The sequence below is a fragment of the Galeopterus variegatus genome, unplaced genomic scaffold, assembly GCF_000696425.1.
Source record: "Galeopterus variegatus unplaced genomic scaffold, G_variegatus-3.0.2 Scaffold6078, whole genome shotgun sequence".
NCBI classification, from domain to species: Eukaryota; Metazoa; Chordata; class Mammalia; order Dermoptera; family Cynocephalidae; genus Galeopterus; species Galeopterus variegatus.
The window spans coordinates 87065-110556 of record NW_007732189.1 but is presented as its reverse complement, the minus strand read 5'-3'; the positions used below and the strand labels follow the sequence as shown (position 1 = coordinate 110556).

Sequence of the window (23492 nt, the reverse complement as noted above, 5' to 3'; positions counted from 1 at the left end):
ATACTGTAAATAATATTATAACTTCCAGATAAATGAGAAAATATTCTAACCAACATCTTAAATAAACACTAAAAATTGACTACCTACTAGGATTGAGAAGGAATTTCTGCCAAATAAAATGCTTTTGAATTAAAAATTGAAAAAAAAAGGTATTGATTACTGATCATATTCTCTAGATAGGGAAAATAATACAACTACTACTAATACAACTTACCATGTAAGTCGAATTAAATTCAGAAAGCTCTTATATGATTAGTTTTGCTGACTTTGAACATAGACATACAAAGAAAGTTTGGGGTATAAACTAACTGCAAAACTTTTTAGGCTTCCTTTTTTTCCTACAGACTGGGAGCACTGGGATGTCTATTACATGGAGAAACTTTGAGTTATTACTGATTGGCATTACAAATTCAAACAGAATTGAACACTTGGGTAGGGGGGAAGCGTTGAGGTTTTTCTGGGGCACTAGTCCCCATTTGTTCACCCAGCAACTATGTATGGGTTCTGTTCTTTCTACTACCAAGACCAAAAATGGCTGACCATATTTAGTTTATACTTTTGGCAGAGAGACAAACATTTATTTAAAAGTGAACACATAAATAAATAGATTTTAATTTGATAATAAAATATGCCATAAAAAATAAAGGAGGATAAACAAATAGAGAATGACTGGTATGGTTGTTTCCTATTTGATAGGGTAGTCACAAAAGGAGGTGACATTTGATCTGAAAGCCAAATCATAGGAAGATGGCTAAAGAATGTTCTAAATAGAAGTAAAAGTATGTATAAAATCTTTGAGGTTGGAATGAGTTTGCATGTTTGAGTAATGAATAGCTGTGGTTGGAGATAGGAGTTGATGTAAAGAGACAGGTGACAGCTATACCAAATAGAATAATATAGGCCATTGTATTAGTCCATTTCTGTTGATTATAACAGAATACCTGAAACTGGGTAATGTATAAAGTAAATGAAATTTCTTACAGTTTCAGAGGCTGGGAAGTCCAAAGACCAGGGAACATATCTGGTGAGGGCCTTGTTCTTGGTGGTGACTCTTCACGGCAACACTTGCTCTGCTTATAAAGTTATCATAACTACACTCGTGACCACCCATTAAACCATCAATGGATTAATTCATTCATGAGGATACAGTCCTTACAATCTAATCACCTCTTAGAGGCCCCACCTTTCAGTTACCATAATAGGATTTCCCACCTTCTTAACACTATTACAATGGAGATTAAGTTTCCAATACATGAACTTCTAGGGGATACATTTAACCCATTGCAGCTATATTAAAGATTTCTGAATTCGTTATTAAGTAGTGACAAAGCCATTGGAAGTTCTTAAGCACGTAAGTGACATAATCTTATCTCTGTCATGAAAAGAACACCTAAAAAATTATTACTCTGGCTGTTGTGTGAAGAATGAAGTACAAGGAAACAAGGGTACAAAGAGGAAATACAATTAGGAGGCTGTTTCTGTAGTGCAGTCTTTAGACTGTGGTATCTTGGATTAGGATTTTAGCATGTGGATTGTTTTTCTACTGTTGCATAATGAATTACCACAAATGTAGTGATTTAAAACAGCACCCATTTATTATCGTACAGTTCAGTAGGTCATAAGTCCAGGCACAGTGTGGCCAGATTCTCTCTCAGAGTCTCAGAGGCCAAAATCAAGATGTCAACTGAGTTATCATTTGGAGGCTCTGGAGAAGAAACTGCTTTCAAGCTCATTCAGGCTGTTAGCAGAATTTAGTTCCACGTGGTTATAGGACTCAGGTCCCCATTTCCTTGCTGGCTCTCAGCCATGTGTTGCTCTCATTTTTTAGAGGCTACCCACATTCCTTGACACATGGACCCCACCATCTTCAAGTCAACAAAGGCATGTCAGAGACTTCTTATGCCGCAAATCTGACTTCTAATCTGTGACAAGCCAAAGAAAATTCTCTGCTTTTAAAAGTCCCTACTGATTGGATCAGGCCCACCTGGATAATCTCAATATTTTAAGGTTAACTGTACAATACAACAATGGAAGTAAAATCCATCATATTCACTGTCCTTGAAATTATGCATGGCATATACATGAGGGGTTGGGGATCTTGTCATCTATCTTAGAATTATGCCTATCAGAGTACAGAAATTGTGAGGAAAGGTCAGTTTCTAGACATATTATGAAGGGGGAGCTAATAATGCCAGCTGATGGGTTTGACTTTAGCAATAAGTAGAATAGAATAATCAAGCTACACTATGCCTATGTTTTTCTCTGAAAATCTGGGTGAATGTCAGTGTTATTAACTCAGGGAATATCAGGAGATATGTTTTATGTTTGGGCATATTAGGTAGAAAAATAAATGTAGGAAATTTAAATAAATTATAAGAAGGAAGTAGCCATATGAAGGTCTGTGTTAGATTTCTAAGTAAAGGGAACTGCTGGTATAACAGGCCTGAGACAGGTCACGGCCCTGAATGAGATTACCTTGTGAGAGTGAATGTGGAGACTTAACTTAAAGACTAAGTCCTGGAGCACTACAACATTTCAACCTTAGGCAAAAGAGGTAATAAAGGAGAGTGAAAAGATGCTAATGAGGTAAGAGGGGAACAAAAACATGCAAACATGCTGGTCGCGTACTTGGAAGTCAAGTGAAGAACAGAAGTGAGGAAGCCCAAAGTGGTTAACTGTATGAGATGCTCCTGAGAAAATGACAAATGATGAAGATATTTGTGACCTTAATAAGAACAGTGAGTGCAGTGGTATCCCATGACTACACTGATAAGATGAAGCTGCTACTTGTTGGGATTACCCCTTCTTCTTTCCACCTCCTGTCCTATAGGCTTCTTTGTCTTGAAATTTTTATCAGCCATTTTTCCTTTGATCCAAATATTGGCAAATCTACCTATGAAGGTTAGAATATGTGTCAGTCAACTCAGTTGAACTTTTATTTGATTATGTACCCCAAACAGGCAATCACAGATATCTCTCTTAAGGATAATTGGCATAAAAATCAATCCTTTACAGTATTATGAAATACTAAGTAGAAATGAAAGTAAGAGAACCTAAATTGAAAATTAGAATGTGTAGTGTGGGGGCCGGCCCGTGGCTCACTCGGGAGAGTGCGGTGCTGATAACACCAAGGCCCCGGGTTCGGATCCCACATAGGGATGGCCGGTTCGCTCACTGGCTGAGCGTGGTGCTGACAACACCAAGTCAAGGGTTAAGATCCCCTTACCGGTCATCTTTTTAAAAAAAAAAAAAAAAAAAAAGAATGTGTAGTGTGCTGACTGGTAGCACCCTAAAAGATATGCCTAGGTCCTAATTCTCAGAACCTGTGAATATTACCTTACATGGCGAAGACATGACTAAGAAGCAACATTGAGATATCATCTCACCCGGGTTAGACTGACAGTCACCAAAAAGACTGAGAAAAATAAATGCTGGTGAGGATGTAGAGAAAAGGGAACTGTTGTACACTGTTAGTAGAACCATAAATTAGTACAGCCATTATGGAAAACAGTATGGAAGTTTCTCAAATAACTATAGATAGAACTACTATATGATCCAGCAATCCCACTTCTGGGCATATACCCAAAGGAATGGAAGTCATCATGTTGAAGGGATCCCAAGTAGAACCATAAATTAGTACAGCCATTATGGAAAACAGTATGGAAGTTTCTCAAATAACTACAGATAGAACTACTATATGATCCAGCAATCCCACTTCTGGGCATATGCCCAAAGGAATGGAAGTCATCATGTTGAAGGGATCCCAGCACTCCCATGATCATTGCAGCTCTATTTACAATATCCAAGATGTGGAACCAACCTAAATGTCCATCAGCGGATGACTGGATAAGGCAAATGTGGTATATATACACCATTGAATACTACTCAGCCATAAAAAAGAATGAAATTTTGCCATTTGCAGCAACACGGATGAGCTCGGAGAAAATTGTAAGTGAAATAAGCTAGGCCCAGAAAGAAATATTGCATATCCTCATAAGTGGGGGCAAAGAAAGGAAGGAAGGAAGAGAGAGAGAGAAAGAAAGAGAAAGAAAAGTGAAAAAAAGAAATAAATGAACCACAATAAAATGTTGAATTTTCAGAAAAAGAGAAGAGACCTATGACAACTGGAGGTGGAAAAGGGGTAGAGGAAGGGCCTTAGAGAGAAATTGGGTAAGGGACACAGAGTAATTATGATTTGTGATGATGAACATGCTAATAATATCGATTTGATCATCACATACTGTACACAAATATTAACAATCAACTCTGTACTCCATAAATATGTATAATCAAAAACAATTTTGGGGGGACAAAAAACAAATTTGAGAGAACTAAAAAATAAAAAAATAAGGATCTTAGGATAGAAGCTTATCCTGGATTTTTGGGGGGAGAACTTGTCTGAAGGTGGACCAAAGGCAAATTATCACCTAACTGGAAAGGTGTCTTGAGGCCAAACAATGAAATAGGCCATTCCGTGTGATAAAGCAAAGAAATTTATTACATGGTAACTTACAGAGTAATGAGTCAAGTGTTCAGTGACCCAAAGGCACATGCCAGGCCTCTCTCTGGACTATCTCAAGGCTGAGCTCAGGTTTATATAGGCAGTTTATAAACAAGTTTAATGTAACCAGCTCCAAATGTTGGTGCAGGTGGCCAGGCTGGCTTATTACCACACTGGTATTTAATCATTCCTTCTTTACAGTCAGCAGGTTGTTCCTATCTATTGTTCTGTCTTTCCCCTAGTTACTGTATAATTTTATGGGCAAAGCTCTCACAAACACATAACAAGTAGTAAGGGCCCAAGATGGAGTCAGTTATGCTCACAGCCCTACATTCTGGACCTGACATCTTACAGCCCTCATAATATTATCTGCCCCCTCTTCCTCGAATACCCTTGGGCCAGATATTGGAAGGTAGTTTGCATGCAATAAAGGTATCAGCAAAAACATAATATGCTGATAGTCAAATAAGACTATGGACCTTCACAAAGTATTCAGAGTGCCCAATGGATTTTCTTCTCTACAGTCGTCATCCCCACCCAGAGATTTATTTTGTCTTGTTGAAGGGTACCACCCTCCATGGCATCCCCTCAGCATTGAGCATTGGCAACAATCTGCATATCCAACAGTTGGAGTCATTATTGTGCACTTCAGCAAGGGTGGCAGCCCAGGACAGAAGAGGATTCCCTAATGTTGTAGGCAAAAACCTTCCTGAAAAGCTAAGGGCGATAAGACAAATGTTTTAAAGGCACTAGGTAAGACAAGTCTTCTTTTAACATTAACACAGTTGTTGTCTGATCACCATTGGCTAAAACCACCCTTGGTTTAGCCATTTTCCTAGGTGGAAAATACCATATATTCTGACCTATGACATTAGTAGAAGGTATTAACATATCAAATATAGGGCCTTCTGAGGCACCTATAGTAGCAAACCAACTTCTGTCCCCTGTTTAGGACCTTAGAAGAAATAATGGTAAAGTAGGACCCCCACCTCGATAAAAATAGGGGCTGAGTGTAATGCCAGAAGTAAGGTAACTCCCCCTGGAATAGGAATACCAAGCTCCTAGGGAGGGAGATACCATTTCAGCTTCCAATCTGTTAAAGTGTCACCAGGTGGGAGGTCCTGTGGCAAATGCAGAACAAGTCCACCATCTTGCTATATGGGCTGCAGTCCTCCCTCTTCTGTCTGTACTTTTAGAGCTCTGGTTATTGGTGGGTGTTCTGCAAGTTGATCATATGCAGACATGTGCCCTAGTGTGGGGGCAGCATTTGTTACTCTGATGGCTTCAATCATTCTGGGGAGCCATCCATACAGGGTCCCCTCTGGTGACAAAGTCTTTGGTGTGGTTTTGATCATACCATTCATCCATTTGAATGAGGCCAGTGGCAGTAGGGTTATAAGACAAATGAAAAGTTCAAAATATGTTGCAGGCCTTGGCCCTCTCCTGTATATCACATCTAGTAAAATGAGTTCCTTGATCACTGTATATTTAAGCCGGAGTCCCATACATATTTTCTAACTCAGTAAGTCCCTTTATTGTAACATCTTGATTTGCCCTTTTATAGGCAAATGCTTGCACAAGTCCCATGACAGCGTCTGCACAAGTTAAAATGTACTGGTGTCTCTCCAATAATCAGTAGGGGGCTGATGTAATCTGTCTGTCACAGAGTAACAAGATGGGTGGAACCCCCAATATGCCCTGGCATGTGTCTAAATGGGCATTACCTCAAACAACACTATGGACAGTACTTATCTGCAGCCTGAAGATCTTACTATCTTATAGGCAGATGTAGTCTCTTCACTGTCTCCCATGTTGTTTTTGAGTCCCAGTGGCGCCAGACTTACAGTGAACCCAGTCAGCCACATCAGAGGGTATAAGCAAGTCTTTAGCAAAATAGCTCAGTCTTTGGCTAAGGCATCTGCCTCATGATTGTCTAGCAAAGTGGTTGGGGAGTGAGCCGATACATACCATATAGACAATTGGCTGTTATCTGGGTGCAGACTTACTATATGCCCTTCCACAATTCAGCACCCCCAAAGTGATTTAACAGGTATTGTCCAGTTTTCTTGGTGCCAGTTTTCTTGCATAAAAGTTGTCAATCCTTTCCAAACAGCCCAGCTATCCATAGGTATATTAAGTAGCTTTGGTTTGTGGGTCAATAGGATCTACACCACTAATATGTCAGCCCATTGCCTACTCTGTTTAGTTCCTTCCTCAAACCAAATAAGGTCAGAATCTAACTGGATAGCAGAGAGATGCCAGATGGGTGGGTTCCCCTGGCTGCTACCATCAGTATACCAGGTGTCAGAAGGAGGGATGCCCACACCCTCTTGTATTTGTGGAAGGAGGGAAGAGACATCTTGTTGTTTTGGAATATGGTCCAGATCTACATGTAACTGCTCCCAACAGTGTGTGCATTTCTTAGATCACTGGGCTAATGTAATAGGAGCTTTTCTACTGTAAGTAACCATACCATTTTTTCAGGGTGCTTACCTGAACACAGGCACTCTTCGATGTAACTGCTCCCAACAGTGTGTGCATTTCTTAGATCACTGGGCTAATGTAATAGGAGCTTCTCTACTGTAAGTAACCATACCATTTTTTCAGGGTGCTTACCTGAACACAGGCACTCTTCAGTTTCAGAAATGTATCTTTGACCCATTCCCACACTGGCAAGGAAGTGCATGCTTTCACTGGCAAGTCATTCATCAGCCTCTCAGTCTGCTGCAATGCACTCTTCGGTTTCAGAAATGTATCTTTGACCCATTCCCACACTGGCAAGGAAGTGCATGCTTTCACTGGCAAGTCATTCATCAGCCTCTCAGTCTGCTGCAATGCCAAATAGAGAACTAAAAGCTGTTTTTCAAGGGGACTGTAACTGATTTCTGTGCCCTTCCAAAGCTGTGGTTAGAATCCTAATGGGATATGTTTCCCATTCTGTTTTTGCTACAGGCCCCAACTGTACCCCTCTGGATAAGGCACTAACAATGAATTCACATCCTACATCTGCTGTCAACACTGCTAACTTGTACTTGTTTGACAGCCAATTTAGCTTTATCAAATGCCCCTCTCTGGGGAGTATCCCAATCCATCATCTATCATCTGGCTGCTTGTTTTTTAATCATGGCATATGGGGGTCTCAAAATTTGTGTCAAGTGAGGAATAAACAGGATCCAGTAGTCCAACTACCCTACAAAGGTCTGTAAATCTTTCCGTTTTGTGTATAGGATAGACCTGTGCTTTATCAGTTAGATTCTGGCATGACTTTTGTCTTACCCGACCAAATTACTCCCAGGAATTTTATAGACTGCTGAGGGCTTTGAATCTTGTGGGCATTTACCCCCCATCTCTGGGTCTTCAAAGTATGCCTGTAAGGACACTGCTGCTTGGGAGAGAGAGGGCAAATCATCACTCATTAACATGACATCACCAATATCGTGATACATTTTCAGGGACACATCTGTCCTCCATTTTTCTAAATCTCTAGCTACCATACCATGACAGTTGGTGGGGCTATGTAGGTACCCTTGTGATAATGCTTGTAAAGTCCATTGCTGCCCATTCCATGTAAAGGCAAACTGATCCTGTGATGATTGATCCAAAGGAGTACTAAAGAAAGCATTAGCCAAATCCAATACACAGCGATATGACTTAAGAAATAAGGAAATCAGTTCCAGGAGGGAAGCTATGTTATGCACAGCAGCATGTATGGATGGAGTAAACTTGTTTAATTCTCTTTAGTCCACAGTCATATGCCAGGTACTATTAGGTTTCCTAACTGGCTACACCAGGCTATTATAGGGGCTCTGGGCTGGCCTTAATCACCCCAACTCTTTCTAGTTCTTTAATTGCATCTATGATCTTTATCGTGCCCTCCTGGCAGCTTGTATAGTAACAACCCAGTGAGATGTGGGCAGCCACATAGGGTCCTGTTTTGCATGTCCTACCAAAACAAGCATGATTTCTCAAATGCACAGCTTAAACTTACCCATGGTAGTTGTAAAGTCAAGGTCTTGTAACACATCCACCACTAGTATTGTTACCAAACCTAAGTGTGGCTGTCCGTTGCTAAACAGAAACAAAAAACTCAAAAGTCAAATGCTGAAAAGAGAAGGCAGCTTTATTCAGGACCAGCAATTTGAAGGAGATGGTAGATTAACCCATCTCATATGCTCAAGCTAACCAAGAGTTTTTATGGGGTAAGAAGTGGGAAGTGAAAAGCAGGAGGGAAGAGGAGATTGAAAGGAGCCAGGTGTAAATTCTTGCCAAGGCTTCATCTGGTTTCTGTTCTCATCCATAATGGTATCTCAGGGTCCTGCAGGATTGTTATTTGCTTCAAGATGGAATCAGCATAGCTTTATTGATGTCTCCCTTGGTTTCTCAATTTCTGTACAGTGCATGCCTTGCGGCAAGTTTGCAGCTCCAGGCTATACAGAAGACAGCTCTACGTTTATGTAAATAATGTCATCCTGCCCTGTAGCCAAGGTCCAAAATATCAAATAACCATGAGAAAAGAAGGAACTCAGAAGTAATGCATGCTAAGTTAGCCTTTGTGCTTATCTTATATTCTGCTAGACAAGTGTATTTCTATTTCTGGAGATTCAGCCAGCAAGTCTGCATTAAAAACTTCCTCCAAAGCTGAGGCTTGCTCCAGCTCTAGGGGAAAAGGATCAAATATGATCAAATACAGGGGGTGCTGCATTCACTGCTCCCCTTCTCATGTTCCTTCCTCAATCCTGAGGGTTCATTCTAACAGTATATGCTCAGGATTGGTAGAAATATATATATAAGGAAAGGATGAGGCAGCTGGTAGTCATCCAATTTGTGAGTACAAGCCAATTTTTTTTAGTTTGTTTGACCCCCACATCCATCTATGACTTGAATCTCTCCCCTAAACTTAGATGGGTTGCCCATATATAAAAATAAATTCTGTTCTGGTATCTACGAGAGTCACTACCGTTTGTTTGTTGTTGCAGGACCAGTATATAATCACTTCCACATGGGGCTTCTGGTCACCCTCTATTGCACACACCAAAGGGCAACATTGGCCCAGCCTCTAGTCCAATGGAGCTGGGGGAAATCCACCTCAGGATATCATCCAGGTGTGGAAGTACACTGGCCTGTGTCTCCACATCTCCACCCTTTCTCTACAAAGGGATGAATTGTTTATCCCTGGGGAGAGGCTTTCACAAACTTAACGGAAATGGACTTTTTATCAATATCTTCCTTAGAGGTAAAACTGTAAGCAATAAATATTGTTTCTTTGCAAATTACCCAGTTCCAAGTATTTTGTTATGATACAGTTCCACACCAACCACCAGGGGCAGCCTGGAGAATATAGTCCTTCATATGAGGTATGAATAGCTCTAAATCTGGTCCTCTGAAATTTTGGGCATAGAGGGCATGTTTCATTTTTAACTCCCTCACAACTTCTTATAATTCTTCTATAGACATCCTCTGTAGGGATGGAGGTGGCGCATCCCCTTCATTTGGCCAGGTCATTCGAATGCCAGCCCTTATCCATTTTATTAAATTAGCCATCTAAGTCCAGTTTTCCCCAGGAGAGAAGTATTTTAAGACATTTTTAGACATTTTTATAACAGTATTTGTAGGTCATGATATTAAGTAATCATAGAGAGGAAAGAGTCAAGGAAGATTTTCAGATATTTGACTCAAGTATAAATGATATTGCTATTAACTGCAATGGGGAACACAACCTTCTGGGAGGGAAGCCGATGAGTTCCATTTTGAACATAATGGATTTGAGTTGACTATGAAATATTTATTTTGAGATGTTTAGTAAGGAGGTGTTTATAAGGGTCAGAAGCTCATGAGTAAGATGTAGTATAGAATAAGTATTTAGAATGCTAAAATACATATAGTAATTGAAATCACAGGAGTAGATGGGATTGCCTAGTAAGAGAGTATAGAGTGAGGAGAAAAAAGGACCTCTGAAATGTCATACCAACATTTAAGAACAATTAGAGTAAGATGAGTTAGGAGGTGGGACCTAAAAAGTAGTATTCAGATAGGTTGGAGAAAAAAAATGAAGAGTATGGTATATTAGGAGGCATGGGGGGAAAATGTTTTTAGAAGAAAGTAGTCCACAATTTCAAATTCTAAGAGGTCAAGCAATGTAAGGAGTTGAAGACACCAGTTTTAGAGAGAAATTCATTGACAAACTTAGGAACAGCCATTTCTGTGGAGTAGAAGAGACTGATGCCAGGTTGAAATGAATTGAGGACAGAGAGGAAGTTGAGAAATTGAAGACAGTGTAATCAATTTGTTTAAGACATTTGGTTGTAAGAGATAAGAAAGAGGGAGGGCAACTAGCTGCAAGAAGAATAAGGTTAAAATTTTGAGGTAAGATTTTTATTTCATTTTATTTTTTTAAATGGGAAAGTTGTGAACATATTTAAATGAAAGACATGCTACAGAATAAAAGTAAGTCTTTATACAGAATAAAGGCAGAGTATATGTAATTAAGGACACAAGTCTCTGAGAAGATGGAAGGGTATAATAGGAATTAGCCTTAGAAAGATGGTGAAGCAGTTCCTCGGTTGTATTAGAAAGATTGGAAAAGTTGGGGTAGGTATATTTGACATATTTACTGGCAGGAAATTTCCAGAATTCTAATCTAAAGGCTAATATTTTTATCTGTGAAGTAGGACAAATCATGTACTGAGAACAAAGGGGGAGACAGTCAAGTTGGAATTTTGAGTTTTGGGAAATTTTGAAATAGTTATGGAAAATGAGAGAGGAAGCTGACTAGAGAGGGAACCACAGAAGGATTCTTTACCTTGTTTAATGATTTTCTCCAGCAGCACCCAGTAGCCCTGAAGCAGACATGGAGAATGTGAATAGTGGGATTCCTTCATTTTTTCCAATGTTGGAATTTTGTTAGGTGCATGTGAAGGAAAATATTGCAAGAGAGTTTCAGGTTTTGGCTAGAGAATATGTGAAACAATGGATCCTAAGTTGCATAGAGAAAAGACGACAGGATGGACAGGGAGAAAACAGGAGAGAAAATAGACTTGAGGTATGTATTAATCCATTTCTGTTGCTTAGAACTGAAATACCTGAAACTAGGTATTGCTTATAGTTTCAGAGATTGGGAAGTCCAAATTCCAGGGAACACATCTGGTGAGGGCCTTGTTGATGGTGACTCTTTTGAGTGATGCAGGTTGTCACATGGTGGATGGCTTGAGCAGATAGAAAGAGCTTCTCACATTCTCTACTTTTAAACCCATCAGAACCATGCCCATGACCACCATTAAACCATTAATGGATTAATCTATTCACTAGGGCATGGTCTTCACAATCTAAACACCTCTTCAGGGCCCCACCTTTCAATTACTATAATAGGATTTCCCACCCTCCCAACCATCACAGTAGGAATCCAGCCTTAGTGAAGTTTTGTGGGGACATCCAATCCATACCGAGGTACCAGTGAAATTAATGAGCAAATGTGGCAGAAGTAAATGAGTGAGTGACCTGGAAGCATAGGAGGTTGTATTCAGTGAGTAGAATGTCTGATTTTGTCAATTTTAGGAGATAACGAGACCCAGATTATAGCTACAAAGTGACAAAAAATTATGGAGTATTGGGAAATGTTTTGATGGTGAAGACATCTAGTAACAGTGACACCAAGTTATTGGGTGAATCATCCATATGAATGTTGTAATCAACTAGGTCTCAAATTCTGGGACAATGGCAAAATTTTGACTAAAACAGAAGACAGTGAATCAGGTGACAAAGTCTTCAGTGAATAAGGAGGCATGATCAGAAGATAGATTCCTATCTTGAGGAGGATTAGAGGATGGTACAGCTAAATAATACCATCCCTAAAGGAGATTTTTCAGAATTTATCTGTGATCCATAGTCGTTTACATGCAGGATGTGGAAGTGAAGGGAAGAGACCTGGCCAACTGAATTTTACAGAAAGTAATGTAAAGTAAGGTGGCTTTGCACATACAGGGATAATTTGAGGTGGAAAACAATAGGGTTCATACTTTTTCTGACCTCGAATAGGCCCAGGATGTAGTCATGGAGTTTTTGGCAAAGACAAATATAGTAGATGTGTCAGAAGGAGAGCCAGATAGGATCTCTAACTAGATTATCTTCCTGGATAATTTGAGGTGGAAAACAATAGGGTTCATACTTTTTCTGACCTCGAATAGGCCCAGGACGTAGTCATGGAGTTTTTGGCAAAGACAAATATAGTAGATGTGTCAGAAGGAGAGCCAGATAGGATCTCTAACTAGATTATCTTCCTTGTTGCTTCTTGCATTGTATTTTTCTCTAGCTTATTGGAACAAATTCTTTAAGTCTACCTGGAAAACCTATAGATCTTCTGGATATGAACCGGAAGCCAGTGTTTTGATATTTATCAGTGACATATGGAAGTAGTGAAAATGAGAGGAGTTGCCAGTGTTCTAGTTGTTCTGGCTTTACGAGGTGGAAAAATCAACATCTGTTTGATATGCTCTGGCTATTGTTCCATGAACAATGTATAGACTATGTAAGTTTGGATGGAGAACTTTAAGAATCTGCCTACAAATTGTAATTGCTAGATTGTCAACCCATGAGGCTAGGTTACCTCCTTGATGAACAAGGTGGTAGCAGATATGGGTCTAATGTAAGCAAAGAAAGTTTCCACTACCACCAGAATTGTGCTTTCATTCTGGAAAACTGTGTATCTTTTACAAAGTTTGAATAATGGTCTTCTAATGGATTTGGGGTTGGAAATGTTTGTTGCTGCCTGTTAGGCCACCCAGGCAATATGTCCTTTTCTAAGGCCTGTGTCCTATAAGTAGCGATATACTAAAAGTACAGCCGGATATGAGACTAAGAAAAGTTCCAGAGAACTATGTTCAGAGTCTTGACTTGGTCTGAGTGAATCATTGGGCTGCTTCTTAGAAAGGGCAAATTGCCCACAGATAGAGTATTTCATCTATTTCTTCTGGCACTGCCAAGGCAGCCTTGAAATTTCAATGGACTTTGCTCATTACAGATACTTGACTAATCTGGACTAATAATTCCAACTTCACTTGGGAGTTACACTGTAGATTCAGGCTGGAGTTGATTTAAGTTCGACTTCTTAAAAACTCAGAACAAGAGAAAGATTAACATAGGAGATATATCCTGGCATTTCTGGCTATCTGATATAAATAACGATTATGAAATTTGAATCTTTGGAAAAGAGGATTCATTATATTCTAATACAGTGTGGATTTATTTATTTTATGTATGTGTGTATGTGTGTATTTGTTTATTTGTCTTCCCAGAGTTTTTCCAGGCTACAGTTATCAGACATATCATCATAGGGTCTTTATAGTGAGTAGCAGTCTAGAGTGAGTAGTTTTTTGCTTAGTTATGAGGGCAGGGGTTTCCATCTTTAGGGTCTTAGGAGAGGATAACTCTGCTTTTGAGTTGGAGGCATTTGTTTCAGTGACAAAGGATTAGGGCAGGAAAAGTAGACTAGGGTATAGGTGAAGGTGACTAGATCATATCTTGAGTTTCTGAAAGGCTGGTGCTCTGGCTGGGTTCTAAACAAAATGCATTTCTTCCTTGAAATGATTTGATAGTAGAACAGTGAAATTGGAGAAATGGTATATGATCTGCAAATAACCACAAACTTCTGGACTTGATGGACTGGCTTGATGGACTGACTGGAATGCTTGCAATTCAGTGGTATCAGAAACCTTATTGGGTATCACCAAAACCCTCTGATTATATAAGATATGGCTGAAAAATTTTATAGCAGGTTTTTAGTATATATTTTTTTAGGTTTGGCCATTCTTCTAAATGGTCTGGGCTGGCTTAACTAGGGATTTTTATGCCTAACATTTATTTTTATAGCTTCCAACAATCCTGTTTAAATGACCAGAATTAATGACCCTCCTCCTGCTCACAAGTATCTTTTTCCTGCTATCTTCTCTATCTTTCTTATCCAAGATCGTTTATATAAACTTCCCAATTCATAACTACTTTGGAGACGTTTTTCATTATTTAGCTCTGGACATTCAATGTAATAGTTTATCACTTCTATCTTCAGCTCAATACGATGGATTAAATTAACTTTGCAAAATCCCATTTGTGTTTATTTGCTTGTTTATATATTTACGTATTTTTCATGTGGATCCTAAAGCAATCCATGCAGCTGGGTCTTTGGGATAATAGGCACTTCAGAATTTTGTAAACTCTTCAGATAATTAATATATCATTTCTACAAAACTTTTTATACATTTGTGTCACCAGAAAGCAGTTTTAAAAGTTTATTTAAAAGTTTATAAAGCATTCTATACTATCCTTTTTTAAAGGATATATTTTGTTTCAAACTAAAATGAAAGAAGCTTCAAAACCTACTCATATTTCAACTGCAATACTTTGTTTCAAGGACATGGGAATTAGTTTCAGAAGAGATTGTTTATGGGATTGTGGGGGGGGAGATTGCATCTCCAATTTAAGTACTTCCTTGGGTCCATTTTCTTAATCACCTTTTTAAACTAATTAAAAATTGGTAACTATATTATTTAAATAACATGTAAAAATTGAGGCTTTTTCTAACTATATGTTTTCTGCTTTTTTGTAGAGGAGCTCTGACACGAAGGCCTTATGAACCAGGAATATTTTGTACTAAATGTGGCAAACATGACAAATGCACAGATTATCTATGCAGTAAGATAAAGAAAATAACTTAAACATGAAAAGAAAAAAATCCATAATTCATTGGACTATGAGAAAAATGAACTGATTGAACAGTAGTATTTCACTATTATTAATATTGTTCTTTTGATCAGAATGCTATCATTATATTATCAAAGGAAGGTTGAAGCAGTATCATCTTTAGATTTTTCTAAACTGTGGAGTCTTTTCCACTCTACCCTAACTCTATTCCTTTCCCTAAGGACATACCAGAACGTCAGAAAGAAGGAAGGAGAACTAATAGATACACCTTGAAAAAGCTTCATAATTAATGCCTGAAACAGTTAATTCCTGACAAGTAATGTTTTAAAGGATGGGATATGCAAAAATATCTACTAAAAGTAAACTAGGAAAAGTTTAATAGCCTTTTCTTTTAGTTTCCCCACCCCCCAAAAATGAAAGTTACTCCAAATATTCAAAAAGCAAAAAGTAGAAAATATGTTTGATTATTTTTTTTTTTTTAGTTTTTCCAAACATAAGAGAACATACAAGAGCATTTTTAAAAGTTCATGGAAAAATGGAATTAGACGATAGTACAAATCCTTCCATGAACTTTTTGAAGTGCCCTCATACTTCAAAAGTATACCTGTACCTGGAGTATACAATGCTTAGAAGAATGTGGTAGGGGACAGATTCAGACAGTAAGTAAAGCGCATACTGTATTATGCTTTTGTGCTTATAAAAACAAACGAAAAAAATAGTGGACAATTTCATTGTAACACCACTGCTGGGGTGAGTCCACCCTAACATTTCTGCCCTTGCTTTGTTTAAATTGAGATGCAAAGTCTTGCTCTTCCTCTTCCCCTTTTCTTCCTCTTCCTTAAAAATTCAATCCTAGAGTCATTAGGTAGGTCAGTGGGAGGTAGGTATCTATACAGAGGGGCATTCAGATGCGATATGTGAGAGCCTAAACAGGATGCCAAGGGATCCACGCAAGCTGCAGTGGGCATGGGGAAACAGCTTAAGCAGGGTGAGAATGGTGTCCACACAGAGATATGGTCCAGGAAAGGAAGTCAGAGCACTCATGGAGTGAAGTGAATGTCCATACATGAGGTCAGGCTTCAGGAATCAAAGCCAGAGCAGGGTGAAGGGATGTCCATGCAGGGGTGGCTCAGCATGTGGTATTTGTGCCCAAGCAAGGTGAGGAGAGCATCATTATGGACTGGAAGGAAGAAGCCTGGCATAGGGTGTCCAAGTTTGAGCAGGTGAGGAAGGCATCCATGGAGGGATAGTCTGGCGCTGGTTGTTGGAGTCCAAGCAGAATGAGAAGCTTCACATAGAAGGGAAGCCTAACAAGATGTATCAAAACCTAACCAGGTTAAAGGGCATCTGTCCTAAGTGGTAACCTCACATGAGGTGTCAGAGTCCAAACTAGGTGTGAAAGGCTTTAATGTGGGGAAGGTGACCTGGCATGAATGGGTTCAGGGCCCTATTGGGGTAAGAAGGCAATCCACATACTGGAGAAGCCCAGAGCTGAATTTCAAAGTCTGAACAGAGTGGAAGGGTGTCTAAGTAGAGGGCCAGCCTATAGGTTGGGAGATTAAATACAGGATACCCAATTAACTTTGAATTTCAGATAAACCAAAAAAAAAAATTTAGTATAAGTATATACCAATATTGCATTTGACATACTTATACTAAAAAATATTTGTTATTTTCTGAAATTCAAATTTAAGTGGGCATCCTTTATTTTTATTTGCTATATTTGGGTACTCTATCAGCCTGGTGTGAGATGTCCAAGCCTAAGCAGGGTGTGGAGCACACCCATGTGGGGGAGGAGGGTGGAGGCAGTGATAGGAGATTGGAAGCATATTGGGGGATTGATAAATAAGTAAATAAATTAAGAATAATGGGGGCTAATTTTCTCACTGTCGGAGAGTGGAGTACAAATATGTAAAGGAAGAAAACATGCATGAATCTTGTGATGGTGAATTGGAATTAGTGGTATTGCAACTTAAGTATTTCAATAAATATAAAAAGGGTAAATATAAATGTGTGTATATATATGTATTTACATATATATATTCCCTAGCCTTGAAAAGGTCTTAGAGAAACTGATCTCTCAAAGCAGTGATCCCAACTAGCACCCAGATCTTAGTTTGTAAAGTCTGTAAAGCAAAAAAAGAAACCAAGGCTCATTGGAGAAAAACCCGATTCCAGGGCTAGGGCAGGGAAAGTGTAAGATGAATCTAGAACATCTTTTTATACTTGAAAGCAAGGAAGTGCTCAAAGAATGATGCGGACGTGTAACAAAAGGACACAGATACCATCTTAAAGGGCTTTCACTGATCAAATCTGGGACAATCTGAACACCAAAATAATGATAATAGTGATCAAGTATAACCCATTGAATAAAACAGGAAACTATAGATTCATACTGCTGTAAATTAATAAATAAATAAACTAAAAGTCTGGTGAGAAACAGTGTATTTACCTAGTTTCAAAGTAACTCCCCATAAAAATGTTACCCCTAAGGGTAATATCATTGCAAAACAAACTTCTGATTGCCCTTGGGCCGGCTCTGTGTAAGAACTCATTTATCCTCCCATTCTCCTTCCTAGCGGAATCTAGGAATGGCTGTCTCACCCTCTCTGCCAAGGTGAGCAGAAGAAAGGGAAGTTATTTCCTGAAGAGTATTATAATCTCACTGGGATAGTTAGTTAAAAACAATGAATGCCAGGCTATAGAGTTAATTTTGTTGGGAAATAAAGCTTCTGAAAATAAGAATTAAATGAGGAAAGTGGTAGATTCAGAAGATTAATTTGAACTTATCTGGGGGAAAAGGATATGAAAATAAGAAATGTAGAATCCTAGAATGTCAGAGCTGGAATGTTCTTCAGAGGGCAGAAATGGAGTGACTTATGTAAGATGACACAATGATTTAGAGACAGAATTAGTACTAAAATCCACATCTCCTCACTCCTATATTTTCATACTCTCTGTAGCAGACCAGGCTGACTTTTACTAAGAGAGAATATTTTGTACTTTACATTTCAGTACTGGTTGGAGAGGAGACATCAAAGATGATGACATGATGCCTGAGAACTAGGAGAATGGTGGCACTATTGTTGGAAAAATTATATTCTAGAGAAAGAAGAAATTTTATCTGATTTTTTTATGGACTTTCTTTTTCTTTCTAGGTAATGCAGATCGTGACCAAGCCATATGTATGTATTATTGTCCTTTGTTTCTTGAACCATTTAACTGCTTTATGTGAAATTCAGCTTTCAATTGCTTCTTTATTTACAGATTACCAATTTTGGTATCCAAGGTGGGAAGTGCCACGGCCAACTGTGTGTGATCCACTATGCATGTTTATTTTATTACTGAGAATACTGTGTTTTTTGCTTTGTGTCATAATTGTTTTGATAGTACAGCCATACTTTCCAAATATCTTACGAGAGCAACAGATGACATTTACCCCTGAGGAATCTGAAGCAGAGCAAGAAAAAGAGAAGAAAGCAGAAAAGGAACAGGAGGAAGTGGAAGAGGAGGAGGAGGAAGAAGAGGAGGTGGAGGAAGAGGGAGTGGAGGAGGAGGAAAAAGAGGAGGAGCAGAAGTAAGAGGAAAAAGAAAAAAAGGAGGAAGAGGAGGGGGAAGATATACCACCAACAAAAGCCAAAAGTATAATACAAAAAGTAGCCAAACTTGTAAAAAATAAAACATTGAGCTTTAACAAGAAAGAAAATATACAAATCACTACTGTAACTTTTTAAATTCCCTTCTCTTTCCTATACTTACTCAACAAAGATAAATTTGAAAAACAAACAGAAAACATATATTGTATAGTAAGTATAAGGCAAACTCTTAGACACTAAGAACAGATAAAGTTGTAATAATAGAACCAATGAAAAAGATTTGACCAGTCTAATTAATCTTAAGATTTCAATATGATATCCTTATAAAGGAAATAAGTTCCATTTTCTCAATATGTCTCCATCTCTATGCTTTAAGTATTTTTTAAAAGAGTTAAGTTTCTTGAATATTGAATAAGATTATCCCTGTAAGGTGCTTAGGACCATTCCAAGTTCAGAACAACCATTTTATACATATTGGTTTTCTTGTTTTTATTATTGCTATCATAGTCATTAGTGGTGGCGGTGGTGGTGGTAGAGGTAATTTCCATGTGCTGTATGATTTTGTTATGGTTTAAATGTACATCTGTTAAAAGACAAATTTATTTTTTTCTACTTCATCTTCAACATTTCATTAAAGATTTGATGTAATTTGTTGCTGCGGAGGGCTAGTAAATGCCAAAAATGTAATTAGCTGTGAATGAGCAATATGGTTGCTTCCAAATTTATATGATAAAATAAAATTTTAAAAAGTTACTTACTAGTAATTATTCAATATTTGTAGTTAAAGTTCATAAATTAGTAAGATGAGTTAACCACTGGTAATACTAATAAATAAACTGAATTAAAAATACCTAGCATAGCAAATACATGAAAATCTGTATTTATTAACTTTATTGTTCTTTAGTTGTATCAATGGTATATTAAAAGCTTGTTCTTAAATGGGGCAAGAGAAGACATTCAAAAAAGCCCTGAACTATTCTTTTGGATTTGAGGGTTTCTGTTTGTTTTGGGTTTTTTTGTTTGTTTGTTTCATTTGCTTTGTATGTTTTGGTTTTTACAAGATCTCTGCTTTTTAGAGATTAATTTTTTGTTTGTTTCTATGAAGTCAGCCTCTCTTCTATCCAGCTTCCTGAGAAAAAGACTTAGGTATAGAAAAGGATGTGTTCTCTACAGTGATTTTACTTATTACTATTATTATAGATTTGTATTTCACTTCATCTCTTCCAAAGTGCTTCCACATAATTATTTAATTCTCAAAAGCTGTTATTGCCTCCATTTTTAAAATGAGAAACCTAACTTTGCATTTGTGAAACGGTTCAACCTAAAACAGAGAACAAATTAATATCTGAACATTTTGATGCATTTAGTATAAATCTTCATGATGCCATGTTTAATTCCCACACATGACTAACTTGCTGTTTCTGTATTTCTAATTTCTAATCTTCCACATTTACTCTTCTACGTATTTTCTAGGTAATTTCATGGAATATAATTGCTATAGACCAATGGTTCTTAGCTTGGGACAATCCCCACACTCCCTGCCCCCACCCCCCACGCCTGCCCCAAGATATTTGGCAATATCTGGAAACATTTTGATCTTCACCACCAGGAAGGCGCTGCTGGTATCTAGTGGGCAGAGGCCAGGAGTACTCCTAAACATCTTATAGTACACAGAACAGTATCCAACAGCAAGCAACCAATCCAGTCTAAAATGTCAGTAGTGCTAAGGTTGAAAAATTGTACTGTAGGCTTATTTCCACCCTGCAGATGTATACATTATGGATGCTTTGAATATGGTATTATATTTCCTTAGCTTTCCATTTTTCTGAAAATTGTTCTCCTGTCCTCTCTCCTATCCTCTCCCCTCACCTTTCCTTACCCACGTGTCAACCATGCGAGCCATTATTTTGTTATTGTGATTCTGTCTTTTAGTTCTGGGATGATCAACTGACCACAGCTGGGCTCAATTATAGTCTTTGGCTTAGGGGTACAACCTTTCACATGAACTTTTTTTTTTCTTCCAAAACATGCTGTAATACTTAGCCAGTACATTATCCTTTTTCCTTGTGTAATTTTGAGTTGGAAACTGATTCGATTGACAGGACATTCTTACTATAAAGTTATTTTCACGAAATTTTCCATTATTCTCAAATAGCATAAACGATATTGGCACCAAAACACCAATTCATGGATGCTCTTAATGTTGCCATGTGGTTAAAAGAACAGGGTGTTGTCTTTAGTCTTATTTTCCAAGTCTTTGTTCTAGGCATCGTCTCTAGCTTTCCCATAACTCACACACCCTATGTGATTAGAACCTTAGTTTTTAATTTTTATTTTTATTACACGAGTTACAGACTGACCCCCTTCAGCTAGCTTAGGGGATTATTAGCATGAATCCAAGAGATGTCTGGAAAAATTACCCTTATTCTGTTTCCATGGCACTGAATTCAGAAATGTACTTTGACCAGGGTGTTCTGGCCTAGAGAGTTTATAGTAATGGATGGACATCTGGTTCATGCATTAAATTACTGTATATTCTATCCTGCACTGTAGAACTCTTGACACTGTTGATATGCTCCTGGCCCTGGTGAGGTAATCTCTTGTATGTGTTGTATTAGTCTGTTTCTGTTGCTTATAACAAAATACATGGAACTGGTTATTTTATAAAGAAAACAAGATTTACTGCGTACGGTTTATGAGGCTGGGAGTCCAAAGTCCAGAGAACACATCTGGTGAAGGCTTTCTTTGGTGGTGACTTCAGCGACAGCAGGATATCACATTGCAAAAATAGCGGGGCAGAGAAAGAAACTAACCTTCTCATTCACTCTCCTTTTAAAGCCCTCCAATCCACACCTATAACCACCATTTTTAATCCATTCACTACATCATGGTCCTACAATCTAACCACTTCTTCAAGGCCCTGTCTTTCAATTACCATAATAGGATTTCCCACCCTCAATGATTACAATGGGGATTAAGCCTCAATGAGGTTGGGGGACATCCACTCTACAGCACATGTCTATACTAGATTATGTGCAGGAATACTCCAGTATATGACTATGCCTGAAGGAAGACAGATATGCTTCTAGTTCTTCTTTTATTTTACTTTAACCTCTGCAACCATACATCTGCTGGTGAGGTTTAGTAGTAGGAGGCCTGTACCTTCTCGGTTCTAGAGAATATTGCTAATCTCTGCCATATATCCTGACATTTTGTGTGCTTTATGTAAGTAAAATCTGTTTAACTCTCTCAAGTGTTTGTGTCTTGTCTATCCATCAGTCTATTTATATGGTTAATATAGCAGTTGTGCAGAGTGGCAGCCAGTAGAAATGACACAAGGACTCTATATCCAACATAGTAAATCTTTCTTGGCAAAACTCTGAAGTAATAAAGACAGAGGTGATATTGTGATACCATGTTGGTTTTCTGCTGACCCTTGGTCTAGCTAAGGGCTTCAGAAGGTGTGAAAGGATTAGTATACTTAGCCAATAAATACTGAAAAATTTTGGTGATCCAATGCTGTCTTGAGTCCTCCATTTAAACGGTAAAGGGCAAAGTACGTTATTCCTCCTGGATCCAGCAGAGACCAAATGGAGACCAGGCAGGTCAGGGGCTGTCCACCAAAGCTTTGGCATTGCAGGGGCTGCTCCCTGTGCAGTGGTGCCTTGCAGTCCCACTCAGGCCCACCATTGTACAGGTGCACTGGTGGGCCAACCACCAGAGGGACGTGGCGAGTGCAGATGAGTGGGTAACCAGCTGGAGCAGTAGCCCATTCAGAAAGCCAGGCTCCATGACCACCAGTCTCTGGAGCAGCATCCTCCTCTTGCCAGTGTTTGACCCAGACACTTGGGAAGAATGCCCACATCACTTGGGAAGAATGCCACATCGTATCATGGACACCTGTGCTTGTGCCCTCCTGCCCTGTGTGGCCTTTGTTATGGCCAGTGCTGCCTCAGAGCCCCTAGCACAAAGCAGTGTATTCTGCAGAAAGTGGCAGGTGGCTGAACCTAAACTTGTTATGCTAACTCCTAAAGTAGTAACACCTTCAGTGGCTTCTTCTGCTCCTCCCCTAATCTAAACTCACCCTTTTAAATACATGCCCCTATCCCATACAAAGGGCAGAACCCAGCACCACCCACTGAAATAGGGGAGGCCCAGGAAGGAAAAGCCCCAGGAAGCCTACCCCAGCCCACACAGAAGGCAGGAGGGAGTGCTGCTGCAACTGGGAGGCCCCACGCTACTTCCATGGAGGTGGACCACAACAGCCACCACCACAATATATACCACTGCAAGGATGTCTAGCCACCACACCAGCACCCATGACCATAATGCAGGTGGTCTTCCACATATTCATCTGCATTGACACAAGGAGAGTCACCAGAGGAGCCTGGAAAAAGAGGAGGGAATCTTTCTTCTCAAAGTGACTTCAGAATAATAGAAGCAACTGGTCTACCAGATGACCAGAAATTAACACAGAGATATTAGAAACATGAAAAACAAGAAAAATAGATTTCCAATCAAGATGACAGAAGACACAGTACCCAGTGTCACCCTCTCACAACAATCAACTAATTTACAACTACTAAAAATCAACAAATGCCAAGCTGGAGCTGCTAGAGCTCAGGGGAAGAGGAAGAGAGACCTACAGAGTTCGTGAAGGCAGGAGAAGCCACAATGAAAGAATGAAAGGACTGTTCTGAACATTT

At 38.9% G+C, this 23492-nt stretch overlaps 1 protein-coding gene across 1 annotated transcript in view; it reads left to right on the top strand.

The window, feature by feature from the left end:
- The window catches only part of GLIPR1L2 (GLI pathogenesis-related 1 like 2), a 45033-nt gene extending 26262 nt beyond the window's left edge, over positions 1-18771 (top strand). Inside the window, exons 4-6 of the mRNA XM_008590412.1 lie at positions 15096-15181; positions 18349-18375; positions 18458-18771. Of these exons, the coding sequence (XP_008588634.1) occupies positions 15096-15181; positions 18349-18375; positions 18458-18771 (427 nt within the window). The remainder of the gene's footprint in view (positions 1-15095; positions 15182-18348; positions 18376-18457) is intronic.
- Positions 18772-23492: the final 4721 nt, after the last annotated feature.